The sequence below is a fragment of the Heliconius melpomene genome, chromosome 6, assembly GCF_056956725.1.
Source record: "Heliconius melpomene rosina isolate 202511_hmr_F chromosome 6, ASM5695672v1, whole genome shotgun sequence".
In the NCBI taxonomy this organism is placed as follows: Eukaryota; Metazoa; Arthropoda; class Insecta; order Lepidoptera; family Nymphalidae; genus Heliconius; species Heliconius melpomene.
The window spans coordinates 12,477,268-12,496,971 of NC_140394.1; the positions used below are offsets into that span (position 1 = coordinate 12,477,268).

At 33.6% G+C, this 19,704-nt stretch overlaps 3 protein-coding genes across 7 annotated transcripts; 2 read left to right on the plus strand and 1 right to left on the minus strand.

The window, feature by feature from the left end:
- The first annotated feature begins 502 nt into the window (after positions 1-502).
- LOC146538578 (uncharacterized) lies at positions 503-4,089 on the plus strand. The gene is made up of 3 exons (XM_085186297.1): positions 503-835; positions 2,021-2,159; positions 2,739-4,089. Exons 1-3 carry the CDS (start codon positions 773-775, stop codon positions 3,968-3,970), a joined length of 1,434 nt encoding a protein of 477 aa, XP_085042423.1. The 5' UTR covers positions 503-772; the 3' UTR covers positions 3,971-4,089.
- Positions 4,090-6,281: 2,192 nt separating this feature from the next.
- LOC146538579 (uncharacterized) lies at positions 6,282-9,752 on the plus strand. Its single transcript, XM_085187507.1, has 3 exons — positions 6,282-6,783; positions 7,396-7,534; positions 7,759-9,752. The coding sequence occupies exons 1-3, from the start codon at positions 6,715-6,717 to the stop codon at positions 8,988-8,990; spliced, it is 1,440 nt and encodes a 479-aa protein (XP_085043633.1). The 5' UTR covers positions 6,282-6,714; the 3' UTR covers positions 8,991-9,752.
- On the minus strand, positions 9,630-19,664 carry LOC146538580 (uncharacterized). 5 transcript variants are annotated; one of them, XM_085187503.1, is made up of 17 exons: positions 19,523-19,664; positions 18,494-18,616; positions 17,501-17,618; positions 16,851-16,966; positions 16,295-16,447; positions 15,602-15,695; positions 15,121-15,248; positions 14,731-14,904; positions 14,222-14,310; positions 13,633-13,761; positions 12,920-13,027; positions 12,428-12,530; positions 11,975-12,099; positions 11,690-11,798; positions 11,199-11,297; positions 10,614-10,730; positions 9,630-10,280 (listed from the first exon to the last, which is right to left on the minus strand). In XM_085187503.1, the coding sequence occupies exons 1-17, from the start codon at positions 19,526-19,528 to the stop codon at positions 10,152-10,154; spliced, it is 1,920 nt and encodes a 639-aa protein (XP_085043629.1). In that variant the 5' UTR covers positions 19,529-19,664; the 3' UTR covers positions 9,630-10,151. The 5 variants fall into 5 exon arrangements, with proteins under 5 accessions (XP_085043629.1, XP_085043628.1, XP_085043627.1 ...); XM_085187502.1 differs by having other exon boundaries at positions 15,121-15,251; XM_085187501.1 differs by lacking the exon at positions 19,523-19,664 and adding an exon at positions 18,944-19,423.
- Positions 19,665-19,704: the final 40 nt, after the last annotated feature.

Below are 19,704 nucleotides of genomic sequence, written 5' to 3' on the forward strand. Positions count from 1 at the left end.
TTTTGAGTTTTTTTTATTACACCCAAACGCATAAATAAAAAATACACAACATCTTAAGTTAGATGTGTAATCACGCCTCTCACCATTGTAACAACCCTTAAGAAGGATTCACACTCAGTCTGTTAAAAATATTCTTACATGAGAAACTATGAAAGCATGTATAGGTGACTATCATTTCGGTCCAGTCACGTATGTATTTATTTATAGGCTTAACAGTAAAATAGAGTAATGAACACTTTGAGGTTTGCAGGTTTTAAGAACCCAGTGTCGGTTACACTACTGCGATCAGCGATCTTACGACGCTGTTCTTATTGAGAACCCTCCGCCAAATTCTGAGGCAATGCGTGTTTAGTAGCGGAACTCTAATGTCGCGCTCCTCTCCTACCTCGTTACCAGAGCGAGAAAAATTAAAATATTTCATTTCGTGCGTATCCGTATTCGAATCTGGTGATTCGATATCTATTATTATATTCGATTCGATTATTATATTCGATATTCGATTTCTTGTATATATCACGACCAACTTGCTTAGACGACTGCAATTAAAGACCCCCGTCAAAATTATAACGAAATTTCGTACGTGTCTCTTTCTTATCTTTATGAAATTCAAATGAAATAGTGTTATCTACAGGTCGTTTTATGCTTCATTTCAAAGTATTTTCATTATTCGTGTGTCTGTTACTGTACAGTGTTTTACTAATTTTTGATTATTAATATAAATTTTAAGAACTTTTTTTGGAAAAAAATTAAGAACTGTAAATAAATACATAACATGAATGATAGTTATGAAGAAGTCCAAAACAAGAGAGAGTCCAGCAGATCGATTTTAAGACAGGTACCTAAAATTAAAATATCAGTAGCTTTTTTTCTAACCTGTGCCTGCCACGCGACCCAGAAGACGCTCGTAAAAACTTCACACAACAGTTCCCATACTTTGCTTCGGATTCCAGAATTATTATAATAATAAAATATTTGGCTTTGTATATCTGTCCATGTGTCACCATGCTCTCTCAGGAACCGTTATAGTTAGACAGTTGAATTTTTCACTTATGATGTATAAGTAGTAAGTAAGTTGTAAAACAAACATGATTTATTGCCATTTTTAGGGTTCCGTGCCGTTTAAGGAAAAAAGAAACCTTTATAAGAGCACTATGTTGTCAATAAATCAAACCATATACTTAACTATTTATTATAAGTATTTCTACATTTACTTAAAAAAAGATATGGCCGGCACAAAACATGTATTTCGACAAAAGGCTAAATTAGTTTAAGTGAGGAATCTGATGAAAGGGCTCTGGCTAAGCTAAGCTTGAATATCAGAAATGGCTCGATATCTCAAGTTTTTGTACGGAACCCTCGGAGTTGGTTGAGCCCGACTCGTGTTTGTCCGGTTTTTTAGGGTTCCTTACCTTTTTAAAAAAAAAGAATAATAAGATATATATATCTCGAGAATGCTTGGAGACATCGAGTTGAAATTCAAACCATATCCTACTCAGATCTATGGCCCCATGATTTCTTAAAAAAAAACGTATTCCTACATTTACCTAAAAAAAGATATGTTATATTGCAAAAAATATACGTACGATTCGTATTTCGACACTATAAAGAGAATCAAAATCCTTAGGGTACTTCCAGTTGATCTAGAATTATGAAATTGGGCATCTAGCATCTGGGCAGCAGATTCGTCCACAAGTTCAAGTGAGGAATCAGATGAAAGGGCTCTCTCTGACTAAGCTAAGCTCCAATTTCAAAAAAAGCTCGAGAATTACAATGTACGGAACCCTCAGTGGGCGAGCCCAACTCGCGCTTGTCCGGGTTCTTTTTAGCTTCACGCTGTATCCTGCACATAACAGGGTAGGTGGACCTGGGCACCTAGTGTTAAGACACCTATTAAAAAACTTCAATTTTCGATTTACCGAAATCTAGAAGCGTTGCGTATTGAGGGGTGGACTCAATTCCATGCTTTGCCTTGTCACGCAACACTCCTTCCGAAGAAATAAAATTTATAAAATGTTTTCAGATATTAATAAGCAGTTCAATATGGATACAATATTTCATGGCGGGTCTGTGTGTTGGAGCGCCCACGGTGTTCATACCACAAATACGGTCAGAAGCTAATTCTACTGAAATCATAAATGATGAATTAGGATCCTGGTTGTGTAAGTCAACTAAAAATATATTAATTTAAGACTATATAAATGTGGGTTAACCATCGAGAACACATTGGGGGAAAATGAACTGGGGGATTATTTTTATTTCTTTGCCCTGGACAAGATGAGGCGTTGATTTCATTCAACGAACAATACTTATATCCAATTCGGGTGGAAAGTGAAGTAGTCTTAATATGAAGCAACAACCGTCGTGCGTACATTCTGACGAAGTCCCATCGCGTCTTAATGATTTTATAAAGAACAGAATGCTGAGTCTATTGATTACTTTTTACAATATGATGACTTAATCAGTTTTTATTTATGTTTTCACTTTATAAAGTTTATAATTTACTTACATATTTCTATTGTAACGAAGGGATGCATGCTGCTATGAACTGCTGTTAACCTGGAATGGTCTTTATTCAGACGGGGAAAGGCGAACGTATTTTGCATCGCTCGTTCCACTATTTAAGTATGGCGTGCCGTTCAATTCAAACCACCTTACGTTTCGTATTCGTACTCTGCGGCATATATGTATAAGGTACCTAGGTATTGTAAATATCTTAAAGACAACAATTTTAATTTCAGACTCTGCAAGCGGCTTCGCAACATATCCATGGATAATTATCCTTCCGTTAGTAACCCAATATTATGGAAGAAAGCCTCCGCAAGTCGTTACCTCAATGTGCTCCCTAATTATATTCCTCATTCTATATTTCAGCGAAAATCCCTACCACATCATAATTTCGGAAATTTTCCAAGGCTTCTTGTTCGCTGGTAACTATACTATCAGAGTTTTGACGGTAGTTGAATATACTTCGCCCAAATACCGCGGCATATTTCTGGCCATCAAGGCTGCCAGTATCTTCTGGGGTATATGGGTGTCTAACGCAATCGGAACTTTCTTTCCTTGGAAGAATATTGCTGTTTTGGGATTTATTTGCACAATTTACACCTTTAACGTGTTCTTCTGGCCAGAATCACCTTATTGGTTAGCCAGTAAAGGTAGATTTGAGGAATGCAAGTCTTCGTTCAGATGGATACATGGAAACAGCGAAAAATCAGAGAAGTTATTACAGGAAATAATTGCAGCTACCGTTGATATATCGAATAATAGGAGGATAGGTTTTTTTGATATGTTCAAAAATAAGGAATTTTATAAGCCAATTTCAATTTGTGTTGTGACAGTCATGCAAAATTATTTGTCTGGCAAAATGGTATGTTCTATATACATATTGGATATATTCAAAAAGTTAACTGAGGATAAGTCTACAGCGTACACAGCAATGTTGATTTTGGATGGAATCACTGTTTTTGGACTGTATTTAGGATCTTTCCTATCAAGATTTGTGAAACGAAGAACATTGTATATGAGCTCATCTTTCTCAGGCATATTTTTACTGTTTGTCACCTCTCTATACTTATTTTTGTCTAAATTACAAATTATAAATGAAAATAATCATATAACGATAGCTTTACTAACATTATATTCTTTATCAATAAGTTGTGGACCATTGATTTTATCTTTGGCAATATATGGCGAAGTCATTCCTAGAAAATTCCAAAGTAGTTGTTACGTAATTACTGGAGCTACTGCTGTAAGTTCTTATTCTTGGATACTTAAACTGACGCCTCTAATGTTTAAACATTTTGATATACATGGCAGTCTCCTCTTCTATGGGATAACTTGTGCCCTGTGTACTGTATATTTGTATGTGTATATGCCTGAAACTAAGGACAAAACACAGTTCGAAATAGAAGAATTTTTCAAAGATAAACTTGCGAGTGAAGAAGGAAAGCCTCTACAGAGGAGTAAATAATTGAATTGTTGTCTAATGTTGTTTAATCTTTTAGTTGATGTGTAGTATTGTATTCTAAATAAAACATTGTTCATTAGCGGTTTTTTTTATTTATATATGTAAGTAGATGAAATGAATAAAGAACATTTTTATTTAGTTTATATTTCATTTAATGATAATAATAATATGAAAAATAAATAAGATATGGCTATTGTAGCTTCACGCTGTATCCCGCACATAGGAGAACAGACAGAAGAAACATGGTAACTTAGTGTTAAGACAGTCCGTTCCCATAAAGACGGTTGCCGGTGCCGAATCCTGGAGGCATTGCGTGTTAAGTGGCGAAACTCAACTCAACAAAATGAAAATATTAAATATTTATCTCCTCAAGTGAGAATCGAACCCACATCTAGCCGCGTTTACAGTTACTTGTCCCAGTCGCACGCTTATTCCTCTGCGCCATGATTGGCCTCAATGTACTAAATTGAATTGAATTTTAATATGTTATTATATTTATAATTATTATAAAACTAACATTTGAAAACTATTTGAATAATTTATAACATATATCAGCCATATCTGTAATGTGGGACAAGATCTCGGACAGGTGTACAAACAAACTGCGAGTTCAGTGTTATTCAGCGTTGCTCAATCTCTTTGGCAAATAAATAGATTATCTTTGTTAGGTACTAGTCAAAAACATTTTGCTTCATACACAAAATACTATAAACATCTATCATAATATTATGATTTTAATTATAATATGACCTGAGGTTCCCAGGTTCCCTCTGTTATGTACGAGATACAGAGTGAAGCTAAAAGAATTGTGTAAAATAATAGGGGGTCAAAAAAAGTCAGGGTTGTAAGTCAATGGGAAGTACAACTTATACGACAAACCTAAGTTTGTGGGCAAATGCATTACCTCGAGTTGGAATCGAACTCACTATCGTCGCGCTTATAGTCCCACGCTTATGCCCCTGCGCCGTGTCGGCCTTTACAAAACTCTAGGATTGCAAGCCAAATGGGGTAGGAATGAATATTACTTTTCAATTCCATAAAAAAAAATTCTACTTATTACTTACCTACTTAGTTAATATCGATAATTAATATTTCTTAGTACCACCTAATAAAGATAGATGGCAGATTAGACTGCTGCTGATGCACTGACTGAAACACTAGGTGCTGTTAATATATAAATAACTAGCCATCTCTGACTGTGACTATTTAGAATTATAAATGATAATTGGAATTCAGAACGGTTCTGTTTTGTATGGTCGACAGACCACAGACTTACAAAGCTGAAAGATGTACGGTGAAGTGTTGTGAATTAATATAAAATTATAAATTTTATTGAATGTAAATAAGCCCAATTTTTATATGATGTATTTTATTAAATAAATTATATTTACACTGACGGGTTAAATTTGTAAAAAGGGTACCCTCCGCCATTCTAATACAGTTAAATTTGTATTTTGCTAGCTTAAAATTCGTCATTCGACTGTTACGTGTTATTGTCTTTTGTTTCGATGTTGTTTTTTCCTACGCCTCGTTTCCTTTGTATACGTGTTGAACTCATCATAATCTATAGGTACATCTACAGTTCTATACTAATATAATAAAGCCTGACAAATTTCCATATCCAAAGATAATTACATAGAATTATCATGTATCATTCATTATTAAAGAAAAATACTTATTTTTGTAAACGTATAAAAAATTGAAAAATTTGAATTTGAGTTTATTATAGGTAGGATATATAGATAGCTCTCAACAATAAAATGAGGTACTTAATGAAAACTAAAACATCTGAAGTGCTATTCTAAAATTATTTATTAGGTTTTTATTGGTATAAAGTTTGCTATACACTACGAATTTTCAAATTATTATTTTTAGATTCAAGCTTTATTTTCTTTGATTATTCTTATTTAATTGGCGAGTGCACACTACTTCTAGTGCACTAGATGTAGAGAAAAGTAAACGAATGTGGGTATTTAGAACCGCGAACTTAAACTGTTACCGCCCGTTTTAAATTTTAAAAGTATGAGTTGAAAATTATAATGGAATAGAATAATATATAAAAATGAGCATAACAAATAATATATTTCAACCGATTGAAATAACCTATGCCTGTACATTCCTATTGTTTTTTATATTTATTATTTTTTTTTAAATTTTAACTAACAAAACCCGCTTTAAAATGGATAACTGTAACTAATCGTTTCGCTTTTCATTTTAAAATATTTGTCATTGTTCGAGTTTTTGTTTTTAAGTTACATACTGTATTCATAAATAATGTATGTGTTGCAAAATTATTAAAAACAATATCAGTTAATACGCGTCTGTTTCGAGTACAAGTGCGTACCAAGTGTTTTGTTAGTATTTAATTTTTATAAAAAAAATATTGTTTTCTGTTTTAACGTATAGTAGAGCGGGCAGAGTGAATTTAGTGTTAAGACTCTGTTCTCTACTTGCAGTGGAATTCTAGACGCATACCGTGTTGAGTGGCGGGACTCAACGCCGTGCATTGCATCTGTACCAGAGTGAGGAAATAGAGATAGTATTATAATTCCTTTGATCCTTTCCTCGAACGGAAATCGAACCCACAACTTTTCGCGTTTACAATTACTTGTGCCCCTGCGCCACGATTAGCCTAAATTAAGTGTTTAATTAGTATTATTATTTTTTTACTAAGTTATACTCGTATATATTTTTTAAATATTTTATTTTAGAATTTTTAAATATTTTGTTTAATAAAAATACATAAGATGAATGATGATGCTAGTTGTGAAGAAGTCCAGAGCGAGAAGGAATCCGTCAAATCGGTTTTGAAACAGGTACATCTACACTATATCTAATACCTATAGGTATCATTATGTTTTACCGTCACGCTGTATTCCGGATACAGTAGGGTAGGCAGAGGGAACCTATTGTTAAGACACATCGTTCCCCATTGTCCACCGACTTCTGGAGGCATCGCATGTTGAGTGGCGGAACTCATCGCCACGCTTTGCCTCGACACTGGAGCGAAGAAATTATGTATACATAAATAATAATTCCTGAAATTTGAATGATGAAAATCCATACCCACATATAAAGGTCAAACGCATAACCGTAGTCCTCTTAAAAATATTTTTTCAGTTCGGATCAATAACAGTTCCTGAGATTTGAATGATCTTAAAATAAAATAAATATTATTAAGTAAAATTTATAATAAAATAAATAAATAATATTAAAATGCATTTTAAATATTTCACTATCCATATAAATGTAATGCAAGAGGTTTCACATTCACACATAAGAAGCAATACCTTTCGCGTTCGCGGCGTTGAGCTCTGCCACTCAACACACAATGTCTCGAAAATTTAGCGGAAAATGGAGATCGGAGTGTTTTAACACTAAGTTCACTCTGCCCACTCTACAATACGCGGGACTAAAAAAATTTTCAGATATTAATATGCAGCTCAGTATGGATACAATACTTCACGGCAGGTCTCTGTGTCGGAGCGCCCACGGTGTTCATACCACAAATGCGGAAAGAAGCTAATTCTACCGAAATTATAGATGATGAATTGGCATCTTGGTTATGTAAGTTGGTTTAAAATACATTAATTTAACTCTAAAATTATACAAATATAAGTGGGTAAGAAAGGCAGAGGGTAGCCCCAGTTGACCTTCGAAAACACCATAATGTTATAGGAAGATACGTAAACGGCAAGGAGAGGGAATCAAACCCACAATAAAATATCAATATAACGCCTTCAAACATGACTATTATTATACCTGACGCATTATGTTTTTTCTATTTTCAGACTCTACAAGCGGCTTCGCAACATATCCATGGATAATAATAATTCCAATAGTAACCCAATATTGGGGAAGAAAACCTCCGCAAGTCATTTCATCAGTGTGCTCCCTAATTGTATTCCTCATTCTATATTTCAGCGGAAATCCCTACCACATCATAATTTCGGAAATAATCCAAGGTTTCTTGTTCGGTGGTAACGTTACTGTCAGAGTTTTGACGGTAGTTGAATATACTTCGCCCAAATGCCGCGGCATATTTCTGGCCATCAAAGCTGCCAGTTTCTACTGGGGCCTGTGGGCGTCTAACGCAATCGGAACTTTCTTTCCTTGGAAGAACATTGCTGTTTTGGGATTAATTTGCTCAATTTACACATTCAATGTGTTCTTTTGGCCAGAATCACCTTATTGGTTGGCCAGTAAAGGTAGATTTGAGGAATGCAAGTATTCGTTCAGATGGCTACATGGAAATAGCGAAAAATCAGAGAAGTTATTACAGGAATTGATTGCAGCTAGTGTCGATTTATCGAATAATAGAAGGATAGGTTTTCTGGAAATGATGAAAAACAAGGAATTTTATAAGCCACTTTCTGTTTGTGTTCTGTCGGTCATACAATATCATTTGTCTGGCAAAATGGCCTGCACTTTATACATATTGGATATATTCAATCAGTTAACTGAGGATAAGTCTACAGCGTACACAGCGATGTTGATTTTGGATGGAATGACTGTTTTTGGACTGTATTTAGGATCTTTCCTGTCAAGATTTGTGAAACGAAGAACGTTGTATATGAGCTCATCATTTTCAGGCATATTTATACTATTTGCCACCTCGTTATATTTATATTTGGCTAAATTAAAAATTATAAACGAAAGTAATTATGCTACGATAACTTTACTAACATTATATTCTTTGTCAATAAGCTGTGGACCATTGATTTTGTCTTTGGCTATATATGGTGAAATCATTCCAAGAAAATTCCAAGGTAGCTGTTACGCTATAACGGGGGCTACCTTTGCAATTTTTTTCTCCTGCATAGTAAAACTGACGCCTCTGTTATTTAAACATTTTGGTATACATGGCAGCCTTCTCTTCTTTGGCATATCTTGTGGTCTGTGTACTGTGTACTTGTATGTATATATGCCTGAAACTAAAAATAAAACGCAATTGGAGATAGAAGAATTTTTCAAAGATACACGGACGAGTGAAGAAGAGAAACCTCTGCAGAGGAATAAATAATTATTATTCGTTTTCTAATGCTGTTGATTCTGTATTATTTAAATAGAATAAGTAAAATATGTTGTTTTTATAAGGAGTTTCTTTTTCATCTGTTATGAATATTTTTTAGTAAACATAACTTAAATTTAAGAAAAAGTACGGGGATCGTTCAATGTATTCTCGGTATCGATATGATTTACTTAATTCATTCGTAATTAGACTAATTATTTCGTTATTGATACTATCTGAGCGTATAAATATAACATTTTACATATTTATCACTCTTCGTTCTGGCACCAAGGCAAAAGCCCGGCGTGGAATTCCGCCACTCAACAAGCAATGCTTCGAAAAAATTGGCGGAATGTGGGAAACGGAGTATAGAACATTAACATTAGGTTCCCTCTGCCTATCCTGCTGTATGCGGGATACAGCGTGACGCTGATTTATTGCTTTATTTTTTATTTATATGTTATTTCATTGTCAGAACTGAAGTGGTCATCGCAAAAAATAAAGGTATTAATTAAAATTGTCATGGAATTATGGATATGAGCCATATAGGTAATTAGTTATTAAAATTGTATTTATTAAGTAATTATTTTTTAATGTCAGTGTTTATATGCCTAAGCTCTTCAGAGATTTTATAATAAAAAAAATCCATATTCTAAACTTTTATTCATAAACATACAATTATCAACACAAGAAATTTGTATATAAAAACTGAAGTACACAAGTAAAAAAGATACCGAAAAAATATGTTTTTAATTCTTATACAATTCCATAAATAAATTAATAATTTAACATATTATTGTTTCATTACAGTTTCATCAATTTTCACATATTTACATTTATAATATAAGAAAGATGAGAATGTTTATACAATATTGTATATAATTTGGATTCGAACCCACAATTATTACATAATAAAAAAATATGGAAGACAAGCGGAACATCAATGACAGACCATATTTTTGCGCCAATAATTTGTCGTTTGTTGTGGTTCACTTTTGGTGTAATTTCTAAAAAAAAACCGTCTAAAAAGTTTTATTTATTTTTTAAAATTTTTTGAGTTAAGGGTTTTTAGTTATCAATTAAAAATACAAAAGTTAGTACCTACCCTATGATGATACCCTATGAGCATAGTTACTAAATAAATAATTTAATACACCACAGATTATGCTAAAATCATAAACTAAACCCATTCTCGGGTATATACTGTATTATTGGCAGCGTGAACGTTGGGTCACTAGTAGCGTTCCCGTCGTGTCTGCTCTTCTTGCATAAATAACGTTTGGATTTTATGTTTAAATGTACCTGAAAATTAAAAAAACACAAAATTATTTTTTATTTTACCGTCACGATGGATCCCGCACACAGCAAGGTGGGCAGAGGGAACCTAATGTTCAGACACTCCGTTCCCCATTCTTCGCCAACTTAACTGGTGGAACTCAACCCAGCGCTTTTTCTCAAGACCAGAGAATAAAGTAAATTATAGACAAGCAACCTTCAAATCAGTCAGCCGACAAAACTCACTAACTATTATCTTCGGTAGCTGCTATGTCCATAGAAAACATTCAATATCATTCACTCATATCACTTATTCGATTAGACACTCAGTTACTCACTTCACGTCACTCACTCTCTCACCTGCCTATGATGCTTGTACAGGTTGGACTGTTGTGAGAAGGTAGTGGGGCAGAACTCGCACATGAAGGGCCGCTCGCCGGTGTGCGTACGTATGTGCGACTCGAGCTGGACTTTAGTCTGAAATAATTATAAATAATTAAATATATAGTACGGTTGACGAGTCGTGGTCGCCATGAAGGTGCGCCCTGAACTTTTACGCATTGTTCATTAGGGAGCATTTTTTTAAAGTTTAGCTTTAGTGTATCCCACATATAGCCGTGTAGGAACATAGTGTTAAGATACTTTGTTCTCCACGCAACGCAGAATTTTCGGGACCTTGTCTTGTTTCCAGAGCGTAGAAAAGAAAAAAATAAGGAAATAACCAAAAGTAACAAATAACTATAAGTCTAACTTGAGAGCGGACACGATTCTGAGACAGTACTGTAATACGGACGTAGGGAACGGGAAGTGTCTTAATGAGAACTGAGTATCTCGAAACTATGTTCCCAAGTTCCCTCTGCTCCTACTCTCTCCTACCGCAGCAGCCGAAGCTAAAAATATATATTACTATAATAGTATTATAAATATGAAATTTTCCTTACTTACCGGAAATCCTTTCCCGCAGTGGTGACACATTCTATTGTTCGGCCTCCCTTTGTGCACTGCGCGTATATGCTGTTCTAAACCAACACGGTTTTTGGACGGCTGAAATATATTATAATTAATAGATAAATGGAAATAAATAATTGTAAATGTTCGTAAAAGTGCAATTGAAACAGTTTGTTTCCCAACACCTTTGTGGGTTCGAGTCGCACTTGGGAGATTGAATTGACATTGTTTCTATTTCCTCGCTGAGCAAATTTCCGAAAATTGTGCGTTGCTTTGGGGAAGGGAGTGTCTAAACATTGGGTTTTCTACGCCTATTGAAAATCGATATTTTTATCTTATCGATATCGAATTCTTACTTTTGTAAGAAAAAAATATTTTTTATATAAACTAAATAAAATTTGTAATCATTGCTTTTTGTGAATTGCTTTTTGCAACAAGCAACGCGAACGCGACAAAGACATATTTTAATCTAGTTTATAATAACTAACCTTATTACATATGGGACATTGAAAAGTCCTGTGTAAATGTTTCTCCTCTATATGGTCACGTAGCTTTGTTTTATCTGCGAACCGTTGGTTGCAGTGGTCGCAGATGAATCTGAAAATTATATTGTGTATTATAGCGTGAGATCAGACTATTCGAAGTTGCGGACACAATCCAAAAGACCTACGTTCAAAACATATTAAAGAAGAAAAATCCATAAAATATTTAAAAAAAAAAACAAAATCTATCTAAAACATCCAAATTAAAATCTCAAAAAAAAAACTACTCACTTCAGCTGATCGTGGGTGACATGTTTCAAGCTGTTCCTTAGATGTCGCTGATACGAACATACTGACGAAAATCCAATGCCACAAGATATACAAAACGCTCTGTTAGTTGAATTGGTGCCTTTACCCTGAAAGCAGCAAAATAGCTTAGTGTAACACTCCGTCCCTATTAAGACACTTCCGTTCCCCAGTTCCCACCGAATTCTCGTAACTAAAGTGAAAAAGTGCAACTACTAAAAATTTCATTCACACAACTGACCCATAATTTTTAATTCCTTTAAAAGTAAATATTTCTGTAAGTGAATTTTTAAATTCACGATCATCTCCTTATTCAGATATTTATTTTCTTTTCACTTTACTGTATTATTAAGGATTTTAATTAAAAAAAAAATATTTTTTCAATGTATTTGTACCTGTACCTTAATAATATTATAAGTAATAGAGTATTAAAATTACCTCATTATCATGTTTTTCTAAATGTCTTTTCAAACTAGTCTTCCATCTGAAAACTTTGTTGCACACTGTACAAGGAAATTCATTTTGAGATTCGTGTACTGCTCTGGAAAACCAAAAAAAATAAATATTCCGTTTTCCTTAAATTAATCACTTTCCGTCTTATTCTGGAGGCATTGAGTGTTGAGTGGCGGAACTCAACGCCGCACTTGCCTCGTTACCAGACCGAGGAAATGAAAATATTATATTTAATTTCTCGAATTGGCTGGATTTCCACTGGGTGTAATGAAATATTTATTATTTTCATGTGCTCGATCTAGTAACAAGGCAAAGCGTGGCGGTGCGTGGGGGAACGAAGTGTCTTAACACTAGGCTACCTTTGCATACCCCACTATATTCAGAATACAGCATAAAAGAGAAAAAAACAAATGTTAATGCAAGTGGACGATGCCGCAGGTAGAAACTAGTATAAACAAGAGTATAGATAATACTCACAATCTATGATTCATGAGTCCTGCTCTATGGCTGAAAGTCTTGTCGCACTGCGAGCACTCCACTCTCGCCCTGTGAGTGTCGCGGTGGTAGCGGTGAGTGTCCAGCGAACTGAGGAGAACGGAGAAATAAGTCACTTAAGTTATGAATATATAAGAAATACATATTATAAAACTATATCTGTTAGAGCCCGTTGCATATGGCGCTCCGTTCTCTCTGACTTTCCCGCTAGGTATACAGCGTGGAGCTAAGTTATATCTGTTATACTTTTTTTTGTTTTTTAGTTTACTCTGTATCCCACACATAGCAGGGTAGGCAGAGGGAATCTATGTACCTAGTGCTAACCTTCTCCCATTAACATACTTCCGTTCCCCACTTTCCGCCGAATTCGCATTTAATTGTTTGTTGAGTGGTGAAACTCAACGCCGCGGTGTGCCTCGGTAGCAGCGTGAGGAAATGAAAATATTAAATATACGAAATATTTCGACGAGTGAGAATCGAACCCACAAACTGACGCGTTTAGAATGGCATGCTTGTCCCTCTCTGCGCGACCACTCGCCTCATCTACAAGCTTAACAATTATATTAGTTACGATTCACTTATTAAAAACAATAAACATAACTAATATGATGATACAAAACATAACACTTTTACCACAGAACACACAAAATACACACAAAAAAAGCAGAGACTGATGTCATTAATGAATTACTCACTTAGATATTTTCCCGCATACATTACACTGATATTTCTTTAATGTTTTATCGTTATTATGTTTCGTGTATATATGTTGCTGTATCGTCTTTAGGTCGGGGGTTCTTTTCCCACAAACGGGACATTCATATCTGAAAACAAATTATTATAAAAAATAACAAATTTATATCCATATATCCAAGATAAGTCCAGAGTTATATCGAAACAGTTCCTTGATTGAGGGATCGATGACAATATTATTAGGACACTAAAGTAATTTTGATAACAAAATATATTTATATAAGATATATATATATATATATCTCTTGGTATACAGGCCGTCGTGGCGAAGCGGCACAAAGGTGTGACGCGACGGTTGTGGGTTCGATTCCCACTCGAGGAAGCGAAATATTTAATTACGTTTATATTTCCAATTCTTCGCTCTGGTATCGAGGCAAAGCGCGGCGTTGAGCTCTACCACTCAACACGCAATGCCTCCGGAACTCAGCAGATAGTGGGGAACGGAGTGTCTTAGCACTAGGTTCCCTCTGCCTACCCTGCTGTGTGCGGGATGCAGCGTGAAGCTGAAAAAGAAAAATTATATAAAATTACCTTCTCATATGTCTCTTGTAATGCGTTGTAAAAGCTTCTACAGATGATATAATTGTTTTACATATTGAACATATAAAATCACCTTTCACCTGTAAAATTTCACTTGCACTTGTAAAAATGAAGCTAAATAGAACATTTAACTTCACGCTGTAGCTCGAACATAGCAAGGTAGTAAGACATTTCATACAGCTCATTAAGACATTTCGCACCGAATTCTGGAGACATTGCGTGTTGAGTACCGAAACTCAATCCCGCACTTTACCTCGTTACCAGAGAGAAGGAATCGAACCCACAGCCTGTCTTGTTTATAGTCGCCCGCTTGTTCCCCCTGCGCCACGACTTGCCTCTTAAAGGTATATAGCTATCAAATATATTGGATTCATCTAATCATCTGACTATGTATATGAAGGTTGTATGTCCTTATACGTGGGGGGAATAATTACATTTTTAACTTTATCTGCTACGTCAGATATATCAGCTCTGTCAGTTATGTCAGTAAACAAACTTACTTCGTGTTTCTTGCTTCTATGAGTTTTCAAGGACACTTCAGTGTTAAACACAATTAAACAACTTTCACATTTATATTTGGCATTTAAAAAACTGTCCTTTTCCGACATTTTTGTTCTTTCCGCTTGCATTTCCTCGTAGGAGAGATCTATTGTTATAATTTTTGTTTTCGTTTCCTGTATTTTTTGAAATAAGAGGGATTTAAAAAAAAAGCTCTATTGTTTTAGTGACTTTTAAACCATTTTTAAAAAAACAAGAATATAGAGAAAAATGTAAAGACCGAAACTCACTTATCAATTTTAAAATTGAAAAAAAAAAAGAAAAAAAACAAGCACTCTACACTACTAAGCTATACTGCACATGTATATTGTATAAATATTTAAAAAACTTACCATATGAGATTTCTTCTTACTTTTACTTCTATTTTTATCTGTATTTTTCTTTACATTATCCAAAAAAGATTGTATTTCCGTATCTATATCTTTTATATCCGATTCCGACGTTGAATTTTCTAAATTATCTTCTAAAAAAAATTACAAGCGTCAACTACAAAGCCATTGCGAATTGTGTGTTAAGTAACGGAACTTAACGCTATATCGGTCATTTAGTGCAATAATTAAAAAAAAACTATTTAAATATGTGAATGTATGCGGAAAGACTATTTTTAAACTTAAATAGCTTTTTTTGTGATATTTCGGAAGGTGACACAAAAAAAAAACAAATCAATAAAACGTCGACACACTGTAAAAATAGTCTTTATGGGATATAATTGGCTGTTTTCTTAATAAAAAAAATGTAGAATGGAGTGTTTTAACATTAGGTTCCCTCTGACTATAATACTATATGCAGGGCACAGTATGAACACGTACTGACCTTTATCATCAAATTCAGATTTAATGTCATCCATTTCTACAACTGCATTATTCAATTCAATTTTCATATCCGTGTTCGTTTGATTAGGAATATTCTAAAAAAATATCAGCATAAAAACATACATATAAAAAATATTTCATACATATAAAAAATATTTGATGTTAGCCCAAAATGTTTTTTTTTCCGCAATATTAACACCCCCAAACGTATTTAAATGCTAGGTGAAAACTAGCCAGAGGTGGTGATGATATATGCACAATCTGTATATCATAGTTAGTTTGTACTCGTCGTCGTCGTCGTCGTTTAAGCCGTCCTGGAGCAGGAGCATAAGCTTGTGATAGTAAAAGCAACGGTTCTGGGTTCGTTTTCCACTCGGGGAATGATATATTTAATATTTTCATTTCTTCTCGCTCGTAACCAAGCAAAGACGACGACGAGAGACGTTCAGTTCGATCTCTCAATACACAATGCCTCAAGAATTCGGCGGAAAGTGGTAAAAGGAAGTGTCTAAATGGGGAATGGAGCGTTTTAACACTATGTTACCAGGGTCCCTCTGCCTACTGCCCTGGTGACCGATACTGTTGAAGTGTGAATTTTAAAAAATGTACTTATAGCTTAGAATCGTAAATAATTTTAATATATTAATAACTAATTCTTAGCATGTCAATATTTAATACTATTATATAAATCTACCTCATCTTTCTTTTTTAAACCTATTCTTGAATCTTGATTCAATGTGTTTTCTAAAATGTTCTCTTCTAATTTAATATCTCCTAGGCTTCCTTTCTCATTTGTTATATCAACTGGATCTTTGTCATCTTGAAATTTTCTTATTTTGTGTATACTCTATAATAAAAATATTCATAGCTTCACGCTTTTCCCCGCGTAGCAGGATAACCAAAGGAAACAGCGTCAAGGTCATTTATTCTCCCCTTTCACGTTTAAAGGCGGAACTTAACCGCGTGCTTCGTCGTGCAAGAGCGGGAGAAACAAAAATAATTAATTCTTGACTTAATTATTTTCATTGATTCCCATTATAAAAAAAATATTACAGAAAAAGATAGCTTCATGTATATCTATCATTTTGACATACATGAACATATCTTTTTCAGAAATAATAGTCTTTTAACACTAAAATATATATCATTATTTACTTAAGGAGTGAATATCCTTAAAAACCTGTGGTAATACAAAGCCTGGTGTCATGTTTCACCTTTCAACAATTGCTTTAAAAATAATAAATGTTTACCTTTTTCTTTCTTTTATATCTTTTAACATCACATATAACTGTCTGTATGTCTTCATTTGGTTCACCATCTGATATATCATCTTTACTATTATTTTCATTTTCTGATTTATTATTATCTGAATTATTAATAAGAAAAATAATTCAAACAAACTGTTTGAATGAACACACTTATCTCAGATACTAATGATTAATGTTAAAAAGCCCATAATTGAAACTATACAAAGTCATGTCAACTTGTTTCACTGTACTACTTCCATTCAAACACGAATGAATATAATTACGCGCGTGTACTGATGAAGATTGAAGCCGTCGTGGTGCAAGGACACAAGGGTGTGAGTTCGATCCCCACTCGAGGGAATGAATTATTATTTATTAATATTTACATTTCTTCACTCTTACAATAAGGACAAGACCAGCTATTGAGTTTGGCCACTCAACACACAATGCCTTCAAAAATTCGGCAGAAAGTCTGAAACAGAGTGACTTAACACTAGGTTCCCTCTATCACCCTGCTGTATGCGGGATGCAGCGTAAAGCTGAGTCCAGATGAACTAAAAATATAATAAAACAAACAATAATGTATACTAAGACAACACATACTAAAACAATATAAAGTGTACTGTCAAAACAAAAAATACTAAAATACTTACCATTATTTTCAAGTTTTATTTCATTTAAATGATTAGGTAATATTGATATAGGTGTATTAGCATGCACTTTTAATCTGGGACTTCTTGATACATCACTTAACAGGCACTCATTCAAATTCTGTAAAAGTAATTATTTACATTAAGAAAATCATAGTAGGAAGAACCTAGAGTTACACCACTCACTTATATTTGTAATAGAAACATCAGCATAGATAAAATTTAAATTGAGGCTGTTGTGATGCAGAGGCACAAGCATCTTACTGTGAATGTAATGGTTGTGAGTTCGATTCTTACTCAGAAAAATGATTCACACATGGGGAAGAAGAGGAGTGAATTATTTGTTTCCATTTCCCCAATCTGGCAACAAGACAAAGTGCAAGATTGAGTCCCACCACTTAACATGCAACATATCAAAAATCAGATGGGAAAATGGGAAATAGTGTTTCAACACAAAGTTCCCTCCACTTACCCTGCTATACAGGATACAGGGATTAAAGTCATAAAAAATAAATAAGTAAATACAATTGGTTCTGTTTTACATCCTATTTATAAACCACAAGAAAATGTTTGTTTTGTCTTCTGGCCAACGTTGCAAATTTTTTTTTATTATTATTAAGATCTCTATAGTAAGTAGGTATTTATATTATGATATTGTTGCTTATTTGTTGTTTACTGTAGAGCCCCTCTAGGGTAAACAGCATCCTCCATCTTTCTCCATGTTGGTTTGTTCTGAGCTTTGGTAATCCAATTGGTACCAGCTATTTTAATCATTTTGTCAACCCATCTTATCTTTGACGTCCCCTGTCTTTTCCCAGAGGGGTCAAGCCACTTTGTCCTGGTATCTAGCTAATCACAATATATTATATTGCTTGTCTATGCACTCTACTACAATCTTTCTCTCAGCCTATCACCACCCACTGCAGAATGTAGACCCCCCTCATGGAGGGCCAACCATGCCTGCTACAATGATTGTGTCCAATTTTTATAACTTACCTCAGTATAAGTTTGTAATATCCTATAGGAATCTTTCACTTGTTCTCTAAAAGCTATTACTTTGTGCAGAATTGCTTCACACTCCCAACATATTATGGGTACCACCAATTTTATGTAATTTAACTGCAAATAAAAAAAAATCTTAACTTTAAACAAAATATACAAAATAATACAGGGAATAGTTCTATGAAAGTTATGTTCTAGCATATTTTTCTTCCAAAAATAATCTTTTTTTTTCGCATTGCAAGGTAAGCAGTAACACCTCCTAACAATATTGGTAATAATATTTTCAAATATTTTTATGAGGTCTCTTACTTTATAATTTATTTTTTATACTACTCTGATTACATTTGATCTATTTATTAAATATTTAGTAAAATATCACAATTTTTAATAAATATATGTAAATACTTTTACAATAATTTTGATATAGAATTGAATTTATCTTACGGGAATTTCATTTAAGGTGTCCAAGTAGTATTTCTTCAATTTTTCATCTTTTACTTCGTGAATGGAACGACCAACACATAAACAAGCCATACATAAAAGATTGTTCACAATATCATCTTTATTTTCCATTTTTAATAAAAAATTACAAATATATTGTAACTGAATTTATCACTAAAGTATAAAATAATTTACAGAGGTATATAGATTTACACTAAAACGTGCTCCATTTGATACGTTTTTTTATAGTTAGAAGATATAATATAGCAGTTTTATTTTATAAAATTTAAATTAATCCACTTTCTCTTCGATATTCGAAGCAAAACTTAAATTAAAATATACAGCTTTATAAATATAAATAATTTAATCAAGTAGCAATATTAACTTTACGCTTTATAATGAATAAAGGTATCCTATTTATGTACATTGGTAAAATAAGTTTTATTTATAACTTTCCCTTTCGCTACAATTTAAAAACAAAACAAAACAATAAGACGCCATTGTTATATTAGTTTTTAGGGATGTCTTCGTATATATTGGTTACTACTTTAATACATATCGATTTAAATAAATAGAGCTTACCCCCATTTATCACACTATTACAATCAATTAATGTGAAGAAATTTTTTTTATACATTTAATTATATTAATAAAATTAATTAGAATAGAAATACACTGTTACAACACATCACTAGTGAGAATCTGACGTTTAAAGTGTTGCCATATACATAAAATTATACAAATTTTCACATCCAGCAACACCG

Coding starts and splice junctions, on each gene's coding strand:
- LOC146538578 (XM_085186297.1), top strand. CDS start 773: ATGAATGATAGTTATGAAGAAGTCCAAAACAAGAGAGAGTCCAGCAGA. Junction 836..2,020: donor GCAGATCGATTTTAAGACAG/GTACCTAAAATT, acceptor AAATGTTTTCAG/ATATTAATAAGCAGTTCAAT. Junction 2,160..2,738: donor TGAATTAGGATCCTGGTTGT/GTAAGTCAACTA, acceptor TTTTAATTTCAG/ACTCTGCAAGCGGCTTCGCA.
- LOC146538579 (XM_085187507.1), top strand. CDS start 6,715: ATGAATGATGATGCTAGTTGTGAAGAAGTCCAGAGCGAGAAGGAATCC. Junction 6,784..7,395: donor TCAAATCGGTTTTGAAACAG/GTACATCTACAC, acceptor AAAAATTTTCAG/ATATTAATATGCAGCTCAGT. Junction 7,535..7,758: donor TGAATTGGCATCTTGGTTAT/GTAAGTTGGTTT, acceptor TTCTATTTTCAG/ACTCTACAAGCGGCTTCGCA.
- LOC146538580 (XM_085187499.1), bottom strand. CDS start 19,072: ATGGAAAATAAAGATGATATTGTGAACAATCTTTTATGTATGGCTTGT. Junction 16,967..17,500: donor AATAAAACTTGAAAATAATG/GTAAGTATTTTA, acceptor TTAATAATTCAG/ATAATAATAAATCAGAAAAT. Junction 12,100..12,427: donor TAGAAAAACATGATAATGAG/GTAATTTTAATA, acceptor TGCTGCTTTCAG/GGTAAAGGCACCAATTCAAC.